The 19,200-nt window shown below is 45.3% G+C and overlaps 1 protein-coding gene across 4 annotated transcripts in view; it reads right to left on the bottom strand.

The window, feature by feature from the left end:
• GLT8D2 (glycosyltransferase 8 domain containing 2) overlaps positions 1-19,200 on the bottom strand; it is an 82,288-nt gene that overhangs the window by 46,167 nt on the left and 16,921 nt on the right. Inside the window, exons 2-6 of one of the 4 annotated variants that reach the window (XM_075856668.1) lie at positions 12,473-12,513; positions 1,764-1,895; positions 667-762; positions 315-483; positions 82-199 (exon numbers count right to left, since the gene is read on the bottom strand). In XM_075856668.1, coding sequence (XP_075712783.1) covers positions 82-199; positions 315-483; positions 667-703 — 324 coding nt within the window. In that variant the 5' untranslated portion in view covers positions 704-762; positions 1,764-1,895; positions 12,473-12,513. Of the gene's footprint in view, positions 1-81; positions 200-314; positions 484-666; positions 763-1,763; positions 1,896-12,472; positions 12,514-12,635; positions 12,693-13,263; positions 13,567-19,200 lie in introns of those variants that run through there. The other 3 variants (XM_075856667.1, XM_075856665.1, XM_075856666.1) reach the window with 3 other exon arrangements.

The raw sequence follows: 19,200 nt of genomic DNA, 5'->3' as shown, positions 1-19,200 counted from the left end.
TATGCATTCCCCAGAAAATGTTAAATTTTTTTAAGCTAAAACTGGAGGGTCGCTTTTTCTGTAGTAAAAAGATTTACTTACTGGTTGAAGAAGCTCAGGGAAGGCTGCATCAGGGTGAATTTTTCCTTTAAGAACCATGGGGTTAAACTCCACAATTTTAAATTGTATTTCAGACAAATCTGTTTCTTCAATCCATTTTCTGAAATATAGCATTAACCAACTGAATATTCCTATACAAGAAGATATTTGTATTTGACGAGGAATTGCATGTAAAATAGGCTACATTTTATTACTTTCAAGTAACGTTACATTACCTGATATGTACCAGAGAATTTCTCAGACCAATAATATAAAATAGCACATTGGCGTTAGTGTTACTGTAGATACTGTTGATCGCAGCAATGGTAGCACCTATGCGGCCTGAAGCAGCACAAATAACAACAGGAATGACATCCTCCTCCTCTTCCAGTTCCAAAGCAGCATCTACAATACACATTTATGTGACTCAGTTCATTTAGAAGTCATGCAGAACACAGGCTTCTTTGTACAATAAGCTACTATTGATGTGTTTTGAGTAATCACTTGAATGTCAATTTTTGTTTCAAATGGTTTTTGAAAGTTTTAGAAAAATATCAGTTTAAAAACAAGATAGCATTCTGTACTTACCTACGTGTTCTTCCATTAGGGTAGGTGTCTTATACATTGTGCTATACCATATTGCACAAAATGTCAACACAAGCAAAAACAGCAATATGTGATTAACTGAAACAAAACATATAGACTTTTTAGCAAAACATTTGTATATTGTTTTTCTTTAAAGAATGTTTTTATGAGATTAAAAAAAACCCTGAAGCATAACCCCATTATATCCTATAGGAGAGATCTGAACTAACATATGACTGATGTCTCTAATCTACTAAAACTTAAAGAGAGCCTTCCACCTGCCCATACATGTGCAGCTGAGTGCAGCATGTAATGGGCAGGGCAGTACAAACCCTGTCTCACAATAAAAAAAAATCCTATCTTTCTCCATTATTTAGATATCGGTGCCGTTATATTTGGCGCCCAATATTTAAATAACCCCCTGAATTGTCAATGGGGCGTATAATTGGCAAGGGGGCATGTAACATCGTGGTGACACTGTCCAATCAGCTACAGACAGTGTCACAGCAAGAGCTGTAGAGAGGAAGCGCGTGTCCCGCCACCACAGAACAGAAGAGGAGAGGAGAAGAAGAATGTGAATTCTTCTGTTCCATGGCGGCGGGAGTATCTTCGGCAGCGGCATCGGAGCATCTCACTCACTCTTCTCTCGTGAGAGATCACACAATCTTGTCGTCCTTGTCTGCCGAGAGCAGAAGAGTGAGAGCGCGCGCGCGCATGCTCGCACAGCTCTGAGCTGCGCGTGCGTGCGCACACACTCTCTCCAGCTCTTGCTGTGACACTGTCCGTAGCTGATTGGACAGTATCGCAGTGATGTTACACGCCTCCTTGCCAATTACACGCCCAATTGACAGTTCAGGGGGTTATTAAAATATCAGGCGCCAAATATAACGACACCGATATCTAAATAACGGAGGAGGATAGGAAAAATGTTTAAAGTGCTCCAGGGTTTGTGCAGCCCTGCCCATTACATGCTGCACAAGTATGGGCAGATGAAAGGTTCTCTTTAAGGGCTATGAAAACCTTTGGTGTATTATTATTGTAATGTTTGTATATATTAATCATAACAACTTTTCTATATACATTTACTAAAAATGTTGTACCGTTTCAGCGCTGCAGCTTTTATGTATCCACTAGAAGCTGCAGAACGCGGCTGTAAACCCAATCCGTTAGTGAACTGGATTGAGGGCTCGTCTCACAGCGGTTCCTGTGTGCCTCTGACACATTATCCAACCCTAATAATAATAAAATCTATTATAATCACCATATACATACATTATAATAAAAAAAAAAAATGTTACCAACGGTTTACATAGCCTTTAAAGATCACTGTAGAAATGAATAGTTATGCAACCATCTGATATACCATGACCCACATTTAACAATGTATTTGCGCCTCTTTTGGGGTGCATTTTACTTCAAAATAATTTATAATCTGCTGGGTTACATAATTATTAACCATTTGTGTCAGAATTTAGAGCTATTTACCACCTTGCACCTCACTTTGTAAAAGTACAGTGAACATTTATAAAAAAAGGTGCAAATGTTGGTTGTATGGAAGAGCTCAGTGACTTTAAAGACGGCACTGTCATAGGATACCACCCTTGCCACAAGTTAGTTTGTGAAACTTCTGATCTGCTAGATTTGCCCTGGTAAACTGTAGGTGCTATTATTGTAAAGTGGAAGCGTCAAGGAGTAACAATAGCTCAGCCAAGAAGCAACAGACCACACAAACTCACAGCGCGGAACTGCCGAGTGCTGAAGCGTGTGACACATAAAAGTCGCCTATCATCTGTTGCATCACTCTCTACAGAGATCCAAACTGCCTCTTAAAGTGACATCAGCACAAGAACTGTGCGTCGAGGGCTTCATGAAATGGATTTTCAAGGTTAAGCAGCTGCACACAAGCCTAAGATCGCCATGTGCAATCTCAAGAATTTAATGGAGTGTTGTAAAGCATGCCGCCACCACCTGACTGTGGAGCACTGGAAACATGTTATTTGGAAAAATGCATACTGTAGAAATTATTGGAGAAGGGCCATTTCATGTTAAAGCATGACTGTGTCACTGCGCACAATCAAGGTCTATGAACACTTGCATTGACTGATTTGACGAGTTCGTTGTTGAGGAACTTGAGTGGGCCCACACATCGTCCTGACATCAACGCCCTTGAACACCTTTGGGATGCCTACTGCAAGACAGACCTTCTTGTCCAACATCAATATCTGACCTCACAAATGCTTTTTTGGCTGAATCGGCACAAATTCCTACAGACACACTCCAAAATCTTGTGAGAAGCCTTACCAGAAGAGTGCCCAACTCCAAGATAATGATGGATTTGGAATAGGATGTCCAAAAAGTTCATATAGGTATGATAATTGAGTGTCCATGTACTTTTGGCCATATAGTGTATGTGCTTATGATCAGGGAATGAAAACATTATTGTATACATTATTGTATACATTTAGAGGCTGCAAACCTGTACATGGCTAGTCCTGCTCTCATCTAAGAAGTGGATAGAATTGTATCCAGTCTAGACAATGCTCTGTAGGATAAATACATCACCAGCAGCTGCACAAATCTCACTGATAATTTTCTACAATTTATAGGCCTTATTATACCCACAGAGACCAGTGATTGGCTGCAGTGATCACGTGGGTATACAAGCACAACATCACTGCAGCTATGTCAATACACAGCAGCAATTATTGGAAACAAGCCTTCTATGAACGCTTGTCTGCCCGATAATTGCCCAGTGTAAAAGCAGAGGCGTAGCTAGGTTCTCCAGCACCAGGTGCAAAGATTCAGTTTGGCGCCCCCCCCCCCAACCTCTTTCCCGACATCTTCCCCTCACCATGTTTGTTTTCTCTACCAATCAATGACGTGTCATTTCTTTTCCACATTTTTTTTATGTAACTCGAGCATAAAAACATTTGTACATTTTACAAGCAATATAGTTCTATACACAACACCAGAACCAAAATCATTACATATATACAGTACTAGAACCAAGCTCATTACATATATACAGCACCAGAACAAAGCTCGGTACATAAATACAGCTCCAGAACAATGCTCTGTATATAAATACTGCACCAGAACAAAGCTCATTGCATATATACAGCACCAGAACAAAGCTCAGTACATAAATACAGCACCAGAACAAAGCTCAGTATATATATAGTACCAGAACCAAGCTCAGTACATATATACAACACCAGCACAAATACAGCTCAATTTAGTGAAACCCCTGTCGTATAGGTTTGCACTAAATTGTTTCCAGCTCCCAGCATGGCCCGAACAATGGTAAGAATATGCTGGGAGTTGCTGTTTCACAAAATAAAAATCATATCATAATCATACCACCCATCATCTCGCTGCAGATCATACAGTGACTACAGTACTGATTAGAGGCAGAATAAACATTTACATTAAGTAACTCACCGGTGACATCTCAGATTCTAGTTCTTTTTCTCCATCCGGTCCAGACCTCTATGATGACTTCTCCCGGTCACAGCCCATTTCTGCAGTTTGCCGCTCAGATGTCTTCAGCTTCTCACATTTCAAACATTTCTACACCTATAAACAAAGATAAAGTTCTCATTATACTACACACTATGCCCCTAAATATAATAACGCCATACACTGCACCTCTAATTATAATAGCACCATACACTGTGTCCCACACACACACACACACCGTGCCCCCTGTAGATAGTGCCTGCCATAGAGCCCCCTGTAGATAGTGCCCTACATATATCTCCCCGATAAATAGTGCTCCACATATAGCCCACCCCTGTATATGGTGCCTCACATATAGCTTCCCCTATAGTGCTCCACAGATAGCCCACCCCTGTATATAGTGCTCCACATATAGCCCACCACTGTATATAGTGCTCCTGTAAAGGATCTGCCAGGCACAGCTTCGGGGTTAACTCCCAGAACTAATCAGTCAGCACCTGAGAATACATCCCTGAGACTGACTCCTGCTTCCACCATTCAGGCTGGCAGGCTTAGGAGTGGGAGAGCCTATCGTAACCTGGCCAGACTCAGCTAGCTCCCGCCCTCGGTCTATTTAAACCTGCACTTCCTGTCCCTCGGTGCTTGTGATTCTTTCCTTGTGGTTTCCTGGCCCAGCTACAGCTCCTGCTATTTTTGATCCTGCTCCATACAGACCCTGGCTTAACGACTACTCTTCTGCTTTTCGTTTTGTACCTCGCACACTCCTGGCTTGACTCGGCTCGTTCACCACTCTGGTTGCTCACGGTGTTGCCGTGGGCAACTGCCCCTTTTCCTTGCTTGTGTTCCTTTGTATGTTTGTTGTGTTTGTCGTGCACTTACTGAGCGCAGGGACCGCCGCCCAGTTGTACCCCGTCGCCTAGGGCGGGTCGTTGCAAGTAGGCAGGGACAGAGTGGCGGGTAGATTAGGGCTCACTTGTCCGTCTTCCTACCCCCTGCCATTACATAATCACAAGCCCATACCTAGTCTACCCCTGGTCCCTGACACCACTATGGACCCCCGTGAGACCCTGGCTCAGCAAATGCAGGGTCTCTCCCTACAGGTCCAGGCCCTGGCTCAGAGGGTCAACCAGCCTGATGCTACCCTGGTAGTTCCCCTCACCGCACCTCTTGAACCCCACCTCAAGTTGCCCGACCGGTTCTCAGGGGACCGGAGGGCTTTTTTCTCCTTTCGGGAGAGTTGTAGGCTTTACTTTCGTTTAAAGCCTCATTCCTCAGGTTCTGAGAGCCAGCGGGTGGGTATAATTATGTCCCGGCTCCAGGAAGGGCCCCAAGAGTGGGCCTTCTCCTTGGCTCCTGACGCCCCTGAACTTTCCTCCGTTGATTGTTTCTTTTCTGCTCTCGGACTTATTTATGACGAGACTGACAGGACTGCCTTTGCCGAGAGTCAGCTGGTGACCTTAAGTCAGGGTAAGAGACCTGTTGAGGAGTATTGCTCTGACTTTCGGAAGTGGTGCGTAGCTTCTCGGTGGAATGACCCTGCCTTAAGGTGCCAGTTTATGTTGGGTCTGTCGAATGCCCTGAAAGACCTGCTAGTTAGCTATCCCTCTTCTGACTCCCTACACCAGGTTATGGCTTTAGCGGTACGACTTGACCGACGTCTCAGGGAACAACAACGTGAACGTTTATGTGTTTTCTCCTCCGACTCCCCCATGATGCCTCCCGAAGCTCCGTTGCTTCGTTCCTCCCCGAAAGATTCAGAGATACCTATGCAACTCGGGGCCTCCGTGTCCCCCCAACAACATAGAGAATTCCGCAGGAAGAATGGTCTCTGCTTCTACTGTGGGGACGACAAGCATCAAGTGAACAACTGTCCTAAGCGTAAGATTGCAGCCAGAGAACTTCCGCATCTAAGTGATCATCGGGGAGGTCACTTGGGCGCACAGGTATTTCCCGTAAATATGAAACGTACTAAGATCTTGCTTCCCTTTCAGGTCTCTTTTGGTGGTAGGTCTGCTACCGGCAGTGCCTTCGTGGATTCAGGGTCCTCTACTAATATCATGTCTGTGGAATTTGCTATGTCCCTTGCTATGCCTCTGATTGATTTGCCTAAACCTGTCCCGGTAGTGGGTATCGACTCCACTCCTCTTGCTAATGGTTATTTTACACAGCATACCCCTGTTTTTGAACTCCTTGTTGGCTCCATGCATTTGGAGCAATGCTCTGTACTGTTGATGCAGGGCTTATCGTACGATTTGGTTCTAGGTCTTCCCTGGTTGCAGTTGCATAATCCCACGTTTGACTGGAATACTGGGGAGCTAACCAAATGGGGTAATGAATGTTGTATGTCATGTTTTTCTGTTAATTCTATTTCTCCCCCTAAGGAGGCGAATACGCTACCCGAGTTTGTTCAGGACTTCGCTGATGTTTTCTCTAGGGAGGCCTCCGAAGTGTTACCTCCTCATAGAGAATACGATTGCGCTATCGAATTGGTACCAGGAGCTAAGCTTCCTAAGGGTAGGATATTTAATCTTTCTTGTCCCGAACGTGAAGCTATGAGAGTGTATATCCAGGAATCCCTGGCCAAGGGTTACATTCGTCCCTCTTCTTCTCCGGTAGGTGCTGGCTTCTTCTTCGTGGGGAAGAAGGATGGTGGTCTTAGGCCATGCATTGACTACCGTAGCCTGAAAGGAACCAGTATCCCCTTCCTTTGATTCCTGATCTCTTTAATCAGGTTCAGGGGGCCCAATGGTTTTCTAAATTGGATCTACGGGGGGCGTATAACCTTATTTGCATCAAAGAGGGGGATGAGTGGAAGACTGCGTTTAACACGCCCGAAGGCCATTTCGAATACCTCGTCATGCCCTTTGGGTTGTGTAATGCCCCTGCGGTCTTCCAGAATTTCATAAATGAGATTTTGAGAAATTACCTGGGGATTTTTCTGGTAGTGTACCTTGATGACATACTGGTGTTTTCCAAGGACTGGTCCTCCCACATTGAGCATGTCAGGAAGGTGCTCCAGGTCCTTCGGGAAAACAAACTGTTTGCCAAAACCGAAAAATGTGTGTTTGGGGTACAGGACATTCCATTTTTGGGTCAAATCCTCACTCCTCATGAATTCCGAATGGACCCCGCCAAGGTTCAGGCTGTGGCGGAATGGGTCCAACCTGCCTCCCTGAAGGCGTTACAGTGTTTTTTGGGGTTCGCTAATTATTACAGGAGATTTATTGCTAACTTCTCGGTCATCGCTAAGCCCCTTACGGACCTCACTCGCAAAGGTGCTGATCTCCTCCACTGGCCTCCTGAGGCTGTCTAGGCTTTTGAGGTCCTTAAGAAGTGCTTTGTCTCGGGCCCGGTGCTGGTTCAGCCCAACCAAATGGAGCCATTTATCGTGGAAGTTGACGCATCTGAGGTGGGAGTGGGGGCTGTCTTGTCCCAGGGTACCAGGTCCCTCACCCATCTCCGCCCCTGTGCCTACTTCTCCAGGAAGTTTTCGCCAACTGAAAGTAACTATGATATTGGCAACCGCGAACTCTTAGCCATTAAATGGGCATTTGAAGAGTGGCGCCACTTCCTGGAGGGGGCTAGGCACCAGGTAACGGTCCTTACCGACCACAAGAATCTGGTTTTCCTAGAATCTGCCCGGAGGCTAAACCCGAGACAAGCTCGATGGGCGTTATTTTTTACCAGATTCAATTTTTTGGTTACCTATAGGGCTGGGTCTAAAAATATTAAGGCTGATGCACTGTCGCGTAGCTTCATGGCCAGCCCTCCTTCGGAGGAAGATCCTGCTTGTATTTTGCCTCCAGGTATAATCATTTCCTCGATCGATTCTGATTTAGTCTCTGATATTGCTGCTGATCAAGGTGCAGCTCCCGGGAACCTTCCTGAGGACAAGCTGTTTGTTCCCCTGCAATTCCGGCTAAGGGTACTTAGGGAAAATCATGACTCCGCACTATCTGGCCATCCAGGCATCCTGGGTACCAAACACCTCATTTCCAGAAATTATTGGTGGCCTGGGTTGCCTAAAGACGTTAAGGCCTACGTCGCCACTTGTGAGGTTTGTGCTAGGTCCAAGACTCCCAGGTCCCGACCAACGGGCTTACTGGGTTCGTTGCCCATTCCCCAGAGACCTTGGACACATATCTCCATGGATTTTATCACCGATTTGCCTCCATCCCAAGGCAAGTCGGTGGTGTGGGTGGTGGTGGACCGCTTCAGTAGGATGTGCCACTTTGTGCCCCTCAAGAAACTACCCAACGCCAAAACGTTGGCTACCTTGTTTGTCAAACACATCCTGCGTCTCCATGGGGTCCCTGTCAATATTGTTTCGGACAGAGGGGTACAATTTGTTTCATTGTTTTGGAGAGCCTTCTGTATGAAGTTGGGGATTGATCTGTCCTTCTCCTCTGCCTTCCATCCTGAAACCAATGGCCAAACGGAGAGGACTAATCAATCTCTAGAACAATACTTAAGGTGTTTTGTCTCTGACTGTCAATTTGATTGGGTCTCTTTCATTCCCCTCGCCGAATTTTCCCTTAATAACCGGGTCAGTAACTCGTCAGGGGTCTCTCCTTTTTTTTGTAATTTTGGGTTTAATCCACGGTTCTCCTCCGTTTCACCTGGTAGTTCCAACAATCCCGAGGTAGAGGTCGTTCATCAGGAACTGTGCACAGTCTGGGCCCAGGTTCAGAAAAACCTAGAGGTGTCCCAGAGCGTACAAAAAACTCAGGCTGATAAAAAACGTTCTGTTAACCCCCTGTTTATGGTCGGGGATCTGGTGTGGTTGTCGTCTAGGAACTTGCGTCTCAAGGTTCCGTCCAAGAAGTTTGCTCCCCGGTTTATTGGGCCGTATAAGGTCATTGAGGTCCTCAATCCTGTCTCCTTCCGGCTGGAGTTACCACCGTCTTTTCGGATACACGACGTGTTTCATGCCTCCCTCCTCAAACGCTGCTCCCCGTCCTTGGCTCCCTCGAGGAGACCTCCTGTTCCCATCCTCACCCCTGAGGGGGTGGAATTCGAGGTGGCCAGGATTGTGGACAGCAAGATGGTCCAAGGCTCCCTCCAGTACCTGGTCCATTGGAGAGGATACGGGCCTGAGGAGAGGACTTGGGTACCCGCCCGGGATGTTCACGCTGGGGTATTGGTCAGGAGGTCCCACCTGCGTTTCCCCAGTAAGCCAGGTCCACTTAGAAAGGGTCCGGTGGCCCCTCATAAAAGGGGGGTACTGTAAAGGATCTGCCAGGCACAGCTTCGGGGTTTACTCCCAGAACTAATCAGTCAGCACCTGAGAATACATCCCTGAGACTGACTCCTGCTTCCACCATTCAGGCTGGCAGGCTTAGGAGTGGGAGAGCCTATCGTAACCTATGTACATATAGCCCACCCCTGTATATAGTGCTCCACCTATAGCCCACCCCAGTATATAGTTCTCTACCTATAGCCCACCCAGGTATATAGCCCCCTGTAGATAGAGCCCCCCGTAGATAAAGCCCCCCGTAGATAAAGCCCCCCTGTAGATAAAGCCGCCCCCCGTAGATAATGCCACACACTTTTTTATCAGGATAAAAAAAAAACTATACAAACTCACCTTAATCCCGTTCCCGCGCTGTCCGTCAGCAATGGAGACCTGCTGTCTTCTGCGCAGGTCTCCTGGGGTTGAATGATGCAAGCAGCGCGATGACGTGATCGCGCCGCTTGCATCTATGAAAGCCACTGATTGGCAGGGCAGAATGACTTTCCCTGTCACTCAGTGCCTTTCAACGACACCCGCGGCGCAAAGTATTGCGCCGCTTCACTCGTAGAAAGGCACTGACTGGTCAGGAACGGAACGTACCCGGCCATTCATTGCTTCTAATTGTACCTGTGTCCTATAGACGCAGGTACAATTATAGTGCAGGAGGGGGTGGCGACGACTGGTTTCAGTGGCGCCGCCAACCCCTCAGAGAGGCAGCAGGCCGCCGTCATGGATGGTACGGCCCTGGCACCCCCCTCTAGGTTGCGCCCGGGGCACATGCCCCGCCTGCCCCCCTAGCTACGCCCCGGGTAAAAGGGCCTTATCAGTCTAGAGTCCAGGCTGTTTAGTTCACAGAGCATTGTGAAAACTTTATACAATTGCATCCATTTTTCAGCTAAGAGCAGGACTAGATATGTACTGGTTTACAGCCTCTGAATGTAAACAAAAGTGTTCTTATTCACTGAAAGCAAACAAATATCTTAGAAATAGAGTGAGGAATTGAAAGACAAAGTAAATTATAAACTTGTGAAAAGTTTTATTTATACAATGATAAAGCTTTATTTACATAAAACCGGAAACCCCTTAAAGTCCAAGTCATTTTTTTATTTTTCGTTTTACACTCCCCACCTTCTATGAGCCATTTTTTTTTCTGTCAATGGAGTGGTGTGAAGGCTTGTTCCATTCAATTCTTTGCCGGGTATACGACACGTCACTTGTGACGTGGTGTATATCGGCTTGTTCTGCTTCACAGCCCGTAACACGCATGCGCTGTCACTCCTGTTCTCGCGGTCCCTGCTGTTCTCGAGATAACAGCAGGGGCCGCGCATGTGCATTACAATAGAACAAGCCGATATACACGCATACCCGGAAAAGAAGTCAAGATCAACAAAGCGGCCAGAGCCAGAGCAGAGAGAGACGTCACCCATCAAGTTCCCCACGGCAGGATCTGGAAACGGGGCCACTTTGGAAAATGTAAGTATATTACAAATGTATTTACATTTATAAATTACAAGCATTAACACAAAGTCATTAAATCTCGGACAACCCCTTTAAGGCCAATAGAGTGGAGCATGTTAAGTAGGAGTTGGTGGTCTACAGTGTTAAAGGCCGCAGAGAGATCCATAAGAATCAGTAGAGAGCATTTGCTTTTAGATTTAGCCGCCAAGAGATCGTTTGAGATTTTAGCAAGGGCAGTTTCTGTGGAGTGTAGAGTGCGGAAACCAGATTGTAAGGGGTCACGAATAGAGTTAACAGAGAGATAGTGGATAAGGCGAGAGTAGATCAAGCGTTCCAGGAGTTTGGAAATGAAGGGGAGATTGGAGACTGGTCGGTAGTTAGCAGCGCAGGATGGGTCAAGAGTTGTTTTTTTTCAGTAATGGATTTATAATGGCATGTTTAAAGGAGGAGGGAAAGATTCCAGAAGAAAGAGAGAGGTTAAAGATTTTAGTCAGGTGACTAGTGACAGCTGGGGAGAGGGACTGGACAAGGCGTGAGGGAATAGGATCACTAGGGCAGGTAGTAGGATGAGAAGAAGAAAGGAGCCTAGAGAGACTACTTCTTGTTCTTCTGTTATTGGGTGAAAGGCTGAAATTGAAGAAGAATGAGTGCGGGAAGGAAGGGGATCGATGTTACTAGGGGACTGGGAGATAATATCATGCTGGATGTTGTCAATTCTAACTTTAAAATAAGTGGCCAGGTCTTCAGCACTGAGATCTGTGATTGGCAAATGCACTTTAGGACTAAGGGTATGTTCACACGCTTAGCAAAATACGTCTGAAAATCCGGAGCTGTTTTTAAAGTGAAAACAGCTCCTGATTTTCAGACGTGTTTGTGTCAGGGATCATTAGCCTGTATATTGTTTGCAAAAACATTATTGCTTTATATCAGTATATTCCACAAAGATTTGAAAATGAAACAAGATGGAACCTGTATCAGGAACACGCCTATGGAGACAGCGCCCCTGGAATGCAAGAGGAGTGTACAGATGAACTTACAGCTGAATAGAGCCAATGGGGCTTAAGCACGTCCCACATCTCTAGGGAGGAGATTGTGTTTCTTTGTTCAATAAAGTTTAGTCTTCACTTCCTACTTCACTGAGGGAGGATCTGTACCACCATTTGTCTGCCTGGTATATTTCTTCCACACATGCCCTCAGTTTCCAATTTACAGAGGTGGCTATTCGGTGTGAAATAACAGGGAAAAGGAAGTTTACCCTGACATTTGTAACAACTCGCGTTTTTCGCAAAGTATTTTACGGCCGTTATTGGAACTGTTTTTCAATGGAGTCAATGAAAAACGCTTCCAAAAACGTCCCAAGAAGTTACATGCACTTCTTTTTCACGGGCGTCTTTTTAAGCGCCGTATTTTGACGACGAAGCGTAAAATTAAGCCTCGTGGGAACAGAGCACCATAAATCCCATTGCAAGCAATGGGCAGATGTTTAGAGGCGTAATAGTGCTGTTTTTTCAGGCGTAATTCGAAGTGTAAACGGCCCGAATTACATCTGAAACCACTGCATGTGAACATACCCTAAGGAGGGAATGAAATAAAAAATAAATCATGTTTTAGTAGAATCAGCAGGATCAGATTGATGAGAGCTAAATAATAATTACTTACGTTTTCGTAAAATAGCCATATGGTTTATCGAACTGGGGTATCTGGAAATAAGCAAAATAAATAATGCTGCTTATCTTATTATAGACATTGGTGGCATAATGCAAGATGATAGCTAGAAAAAAATGGCAGCAGTGCTAGGAAAGTGCAATGCATCTTTTGTCACCTGATGGCTTTTTTTCTGTACAGCCTCATGTAAGGTGAAAGGCAGGGGTCGCATAAGACTGGCATCGGGGCAATGGAGTGTAATTAGTAAGATAAACATATTAAATTGTATTAGTTTTACATTTTGAGCCATATGCAGATATTATGAAAACCTTTATATTACATTCCCATATCATAAAGCTGGAACTATTATATTGTATAATGTAATTGTACTAGTATAATGTAATCTTAATTTGTGTATTTCATAATATTAAAAAAGCATTCAATGGGAATCTTGTAATTATATTTGGTACGTATCTAGACTTAAGTCTGGAAAAGGTTAAATTATTTGGCAAGCACTGCCAAAAACTGAGTATTACTTCCTGTGTCTACAAGCAGACAAATATACATTAAATTCCCTGCACAGCAATGTCTAAAAGTTTTACCGTTAGAGATTTTAACATTTGTAACAAGTGTTATCTTTGCCAACATTTGAACAAAAACAACTTTTTTTCTAATGAGATAATTATAATTTCGATTCAATGCATGATGAAAATCTAACGTTATATACAACATATTTTCAAAGTCACGATAACTTATTATTTAAAGGGAAAAAACATACAACATTTTAACAGCTGAGTTTCACATACCAAGGCGGTGAATGTTTAGGCCAAGTTTTCCTTATCGGACATTTCGTGGGAGGAGTGGAGAAAATGTCCACTGTGTTAGTGTAAGCATAAAAAACAATGCTGAAATGTATATTCTTTAGTGAGCAAAGGTGTACCAGGATGAAGGAGGCATAGATTGTGATCCCCGTATTTTCTTTTGTTCTATCCAACGTAATGAACTGCTCCGTAAAATGCTAGATTTGCAAGCACAGACAGAAAGAAATGAGTTCCAGATGAAAACTGTTCCAACATCTGCAAATCCCCCTTGTGCCTTGCATAGGGATTTTTGGCTTTCTGAATGGAAAATAAGAATATTACTGTGAAGGTGCCACTAAAGGTTTGACAATACTATATATATATATATATATATATATATATATATATATATATATAGTGCCTTGCAAAAGTATTCACCCCCACCTTGGTGTTTTTCCTGTTTTGTTGCATTACTAACCTTGAATTAAAATGAATTTTTGGAGGGTTTGTACCATTTAATTTACACAACATGCCTACCACTTTCAATGTGAAAACTATATTTTACTTTGACATAATTAATAATTAAGACAAAAAGCAGAGAACTTTAATGTGATTAAGAAATTACCCCCTGATAGTGAATACTTTGTGGAGCCACCTGTAATGACAGGGGTGGGGAGACAGACAAGTGAGCCCTAATCTACCCGCCACTCAGTCCCTGCCTACTTGCAACGACCCGCCCTAGGCGACAGGGTACAACTGGGCGACGGTCCCTACGCTCAATAAGTGCACGACAGACAAACAGACAAGGGTACACAGAGCTAGGGGGAGAAAGGGGCAGTTGCCCACGGCAACATTGTGAGCAACAAGAGAAGTGAACAAGCCGAGTCAAACCAGGAGAGTACGAGGTGCCAAACGCAGAGCAGGAGAGTAGTGAACAAGCCGAGTCAAACCAGGAGTGTACGAGGTACCAAACGCAGAGCAGTAGAGTAGTCAGCAAGCCGGGGTCAATATGAAGCAAGGACAATAGTACAAGAAGCTGCAGCAGGGCCAGGAAACCAAACGAGAAGAATCACAAGCAAGGAGGAACAGGAAAGGCAGGTATAAATAGACAGAGGGAGGGAGCTAGCTCCGTCTGGCCAGGCTGTGATAGGTTCTCCCACTCCTAAGCCTGCCATCCTGAGTGGTGGAAGATGGAGTCAGTCTCACAGACATAGAAGCAGGTGCAGACTGATTACCTATGGGCGTGGATACAGAAGCTGTGCCTGGCAGATCCTTAACAGTACCCCCCTTTTTATGAGGGGCCACCGGACCCTTTCTAGATGGACCTGGTTTATTGGGGAAACGAATGTGGAACCTCCTGACCAATACCCCAGCGTGAACATCCTGGGTGGGTACCCAAGTCCTCTCCTCAGGCCCGTATCCTCTCCAATGGACCAGGTACTGGAGGGAGCCTTGGACCATCTTGCTGTCCACAATCTTGGCCACCTCGAATTCTACCCCCTCAGGGGTGAGAACGGGGACAGGAGGTTTCCTCGAGGGAGCCAAGGACGGGGAGCAGCGTTTAAGGAGGGAGGCATGAAACACGTCGTGTACTCGAAAAGATGGGGGCAACTCCAGTCGGAAGGAGACAGGATTGAGGACTTCAATGACCTTGTACGGCCCTATAAACCGGGGAGCAAACTTCTTGGACGGGACTTTAAGGCGCAAGTTCTTAGATGATAGCCACACCAGATCCCCGACCATAAACAAGGGGTTAGCAGAACGTCTTCTATCAGCCTGAGTTTTTTGTATGCTCTGGGACGCCTCTAGGTTCTTCTGAACCTGGGCCCAGACTGTGCACAGTTCCCGATGAACGACCTCTACCTCGGGATTGTTGGAACTACCAGGTGAAACGGAGGAGAACCGTGGATTAAACCCAAAATTACAGAAAAAGGGGGAGACCCCTGACGAGTTACTGACCCGGTTATTAAGGGAAAATTCGGCGAGGGGAATGAATGAGACCCAATCATATTGACAGTCAGAGATAAAACACCTTAAATATTGTTCTAGAGACTGATTAGTCCTCTCAGTTTGGCCATTAGTTTCAGGATGGAAGGCAGAGGAGAAGGACAGATCAATCTCCAACTTTTTACAGAAGGCTCTCCAAAACAAAGAAACAAATTGTACCCCTCTGTCAGAAACAATATTGACATGGACCCCATGGAGACGCAGGATGTGTTTGACAAACAAGGTAGCTAACGTCTTAGCATTGGGTAGTTTTTTGAGGGGCACAAAGTGGCACACCTTACTGAAGCGGTCTACTACAACCCACACCACCAACTTGCCTTGAGATGGAGGCAAATTGGTGATAAAATCCATGGAGATATGGGTCCAAGGTCTCTGGGGAATGGGCAAAGAACGTAGTAAGCCCGCTGGTCGGGACCTGGGAGTCTTGGACCTAGCACAAACCTCACAAGCGGCAACGTAGGCCTTAACGTCTTTAGGCAACCCAGGCCACCAATAGTTTCTGGCAATGAGGTGTTTGGTACCCAGGATGCCTGGATGACCAGATAGTGCGGAGTCATGATTTTCCCTAAGTACCTTTAGCCGGAATTGCAGGGGAACAAACAGCTTGTTTTCAGGAAGGTTCCCGGGAGCAGAACCTTGATCAGCAGCAATTTCAGAGACTAAATCAGAGTCAACAGAGGAAATTATTATACCTGGAGGCAAAATACAAGCAGGACCTTCCTCCGAAGGACGGCTGGCCATGAAGCTACGCGACAGTGCATCAGCCTTAATATTTTTAGACCCAGCCATATAGGTAACCAAAAAATTGAATCTGGTAAAAAATAACGCCCATCGAGCTTGTCTCGGGTTAAGCCTCCGGGCAGATTCTAGGAAAACCAGATTCTTGTGGTCGGTAAGGACCGTTACCTGGTGCCTAGCCCCCTCCAGAAAGTGGCGCCACTCTTCAAATGCCCATTTAATGGCTAAGAGTTCGCGGTTGCCAATATCATAGTTACAGTGAAGGAAATAAGTATTTGATCCCTTGCTGATTTTGTAAGTTTGCCCACTGTCAAAGACATGAACAGTCTAGAATTTTTAGGCTAGGTTAATTTTACCAGTGAGAGATAGATTATATAAAAAAAAAAAAAGAAAATCACATTGTCAAAATTATATATATTTATTTGCATTGTGCACAGAGAAATAAGTATTTGATCCCTTTGGCAAACAAGACTTAATACTTGGTGGCAAAACCCTTGTTGGCAAGCACAGCAGTCAGACGTTTTTTTGTAGTTGATGATGAGGTTTGCACACATGTTAGATGGAATTCTGGCCCACTCCTCTTTGCAGATCATCTGTAAATCATTAAGATTTCGAGGCTGTCGCTTGGCAACTTGGATCTTCAGCTCCGTCCATAAGTTTTCGATGGGATTAAGGTCTGGAGACTGGCTAGGCCACTCCATGATCTTAATGTGCTTCTTTTTGAGCCACTCCTTTGTTGCCTTGGCTGTATGTTTCGGGTCATTGTCGTGCTGGAAGACCCAGCCACGAGCCATTTTTAATGTCCTGGTGGAGGGAAGGAGGTTGTTACTCAGGATTTGACGGTACATGGCTCCATCCATTCTCCCATTGATGCGGTGAAGTAGTCCTGTGCCCTTAGCAGAGAAACACCCCCAAAACATAATGTTTCCACCTCCATGCTTGACAGTGGGGACGGTGTTCTTTGGGTCATAGGCAGCATTTCTCTTCCTCCAAACACGGCGAGTATTTTGGTCTCATCTGACCACAGCACCTTCTCCCAATCACTCTCAGAATCATCCAGATGTTCATTTGCAAACTTCAGACGGGCCTGTACATGTGCCTTCTTGAGCAGGGGGACCTTGCGGGCACTGCAGGATTTTAATCCATTACGGCGTAATGTGTTACCAATGGTTTTCTTGGTGACTGTAGTCCCAGCTGCCTTGGGATCATTAACAAGTTCCCCCCGTGTAGTTTTCGGCTGAGCTCTCACCTTCCTCAGGATCAAGGATACACCACGAGGTGAGATTTTGCATGGAGCCCCAGATCGATGTCGATTGACAGTCATTTTGTATGTCTTCCATTTTCTTACTATTGCACCAACAGTTGTCCCCTTCTCACCCAGCTTCTTACTTATGGTTTTGTAGCCCATTCCAGCCTTGTGCAGGTCTATGATCTTGTCCCTGACATCCTTAGAAAGCTCTTTGGTCTTGCCCATGTTGTAGAGGTTAGAGTCAAACTGATTAATTGAGTCTGTGGACAGGAGTCTTTTATACAGGTGACCATTTAAGACAGCTGTCTTTAATGCAGGCACCAAGTTGATTTGGAGCGTGTAACTGGTTTGGAGGAGGCTGAACTCTTAATGGTTTGTAGGGGATCAAATACTTATTTCTCTGTGCACAATGCAAATAAATATATATAATTTTGACAATGTGATTTTCTTTTTTTTTTTTTATATAATCTATCTCTCACTGGTAAAATTAACCTAGCCTAAAAATTCTAGACTGTTCATGTCTTTGACAGTGGGCAAACTTACAAAATCAGCAAGGGATCAAATACTTATTTCCTTCACTGTACTCTCAGTGGGCGAAAACTTCCTGGAGAAGTAGGCACAGGGACGGAAATGGGTGAGGGACCTGGTACCCCAGGACAAGACAGCCCCCACTCCCACCTCGGACGCGTCAACCTCCACGATAAATGGCTCCATTTGGTTGGGCTGAACCAACACACCGGGGCCGAGATAAAGCACTTCTTAAGGACCTCAAATGCCTGGACAGCTTCAGGAGGCCAGCGGAGATCAGCACCCTTGCGAGTGAGGTCCGTAAGAGGCTTAGCGATGACCGAGAAGTTAGCAATAAATCTCCTGTAATAATTAGCGAACCCCAAGAAGCACTGTAACGCCTTCAGGGAGGCAGGTTGGACCCATTCCGCCACAGCCTGGACCTTGGCGGGGTCCATGCGGAATTCATGAGGAGTGAGGATTTGACCCAAAAATTTTATCTCCTGCACCCCAAACACACATTTTTCGGTCTTCGCAAACAGTTTGTTTTCCCGAAGGACCTGGAGCACCTTCCTGACATGCTCAATGTGGGAGGACCAGTCCTTCGAAAACACAAGTATGTCATCAAGGTACACTACAAGAAATACCCCCAGGTAATCTCTTAAAATTTCATTTATGAAATTCTGGAAGACCGCGGGAGCATTACACAACCCAAAGGGCATGACGAGGTATTCGAAATGACCTTCGGGCGTGTTAAACGCAGTCTTCCACTCATCATCCTCTTTGATGCGGATAAGGTTATACGCCCCCCGTAGATAAAACTTAGAGAACCATTGGGCTACCTGAACCTGATTAAAGAGATCAGGAATCAAAGGAAGGGGATACTGTTCCTTACAGTGACCTTATTCAAGTTACGGTAGTCAATGCATGGCCTAAGACCACCATCCTTCTTCCCTACGTAGAAGAAGCCAGCACCTAGAGGGGCGAATGTAACCCTTGGCCAGGCATTCCTGGATATACTCTCTCATGGCTTCACGTTCGGGACAAGAAAGATTAAATATCCTACCCTTAGGGAGCTTAGCTCCTGGTACCAAATCGATAGCGCAATCCTATTCTCTATGAGGAGGTAACACTTCGGAGGCCCCCTTAGAGAAAACATCAGCGAAGTCCTGATCAAACTCAGGTAGCGTGTTCACCTCCTCAGGGGGAGAAATAGAATTAACAGAAAAACATGACGTGAAGCATTCATTACCCCATTTGGTAAGATCCCCAGTATTCCAGTCAAACGTGGGATTATGCAACTGCAACCAGGGAAGGCCTAAAACCAAATCGGACGATAATCCCTGCATCAACAGTACAGAGCACTGCTCCAAATGCATGGAGCCAACAAGGAGTTCAAAAACAGGGGTATGCTGTGTAAAATAACCATTAGCAAGAGGAGT

Source organism: Rhinoderma darwinii, chromosome 3, assembly GCF_050947455.1.
Source record: "Rhinoderma darwinii isolate aRhiDar2 chromosome 3, aRhiDar2.hap1, whole genome shotgun sequence".
Taxonomy (NCBI): Eukaryota; Metazoa; Chordata; class Amphibia; order Anura; family Rhinodermatidae; genus Rhinoderma; species Rhinoderma darwinii.
The sequence above is the reverse complement of the archived record's forward strand: the minus strand, read 5'-3'. Positions and strand labels throughout refer to the sequence as shown.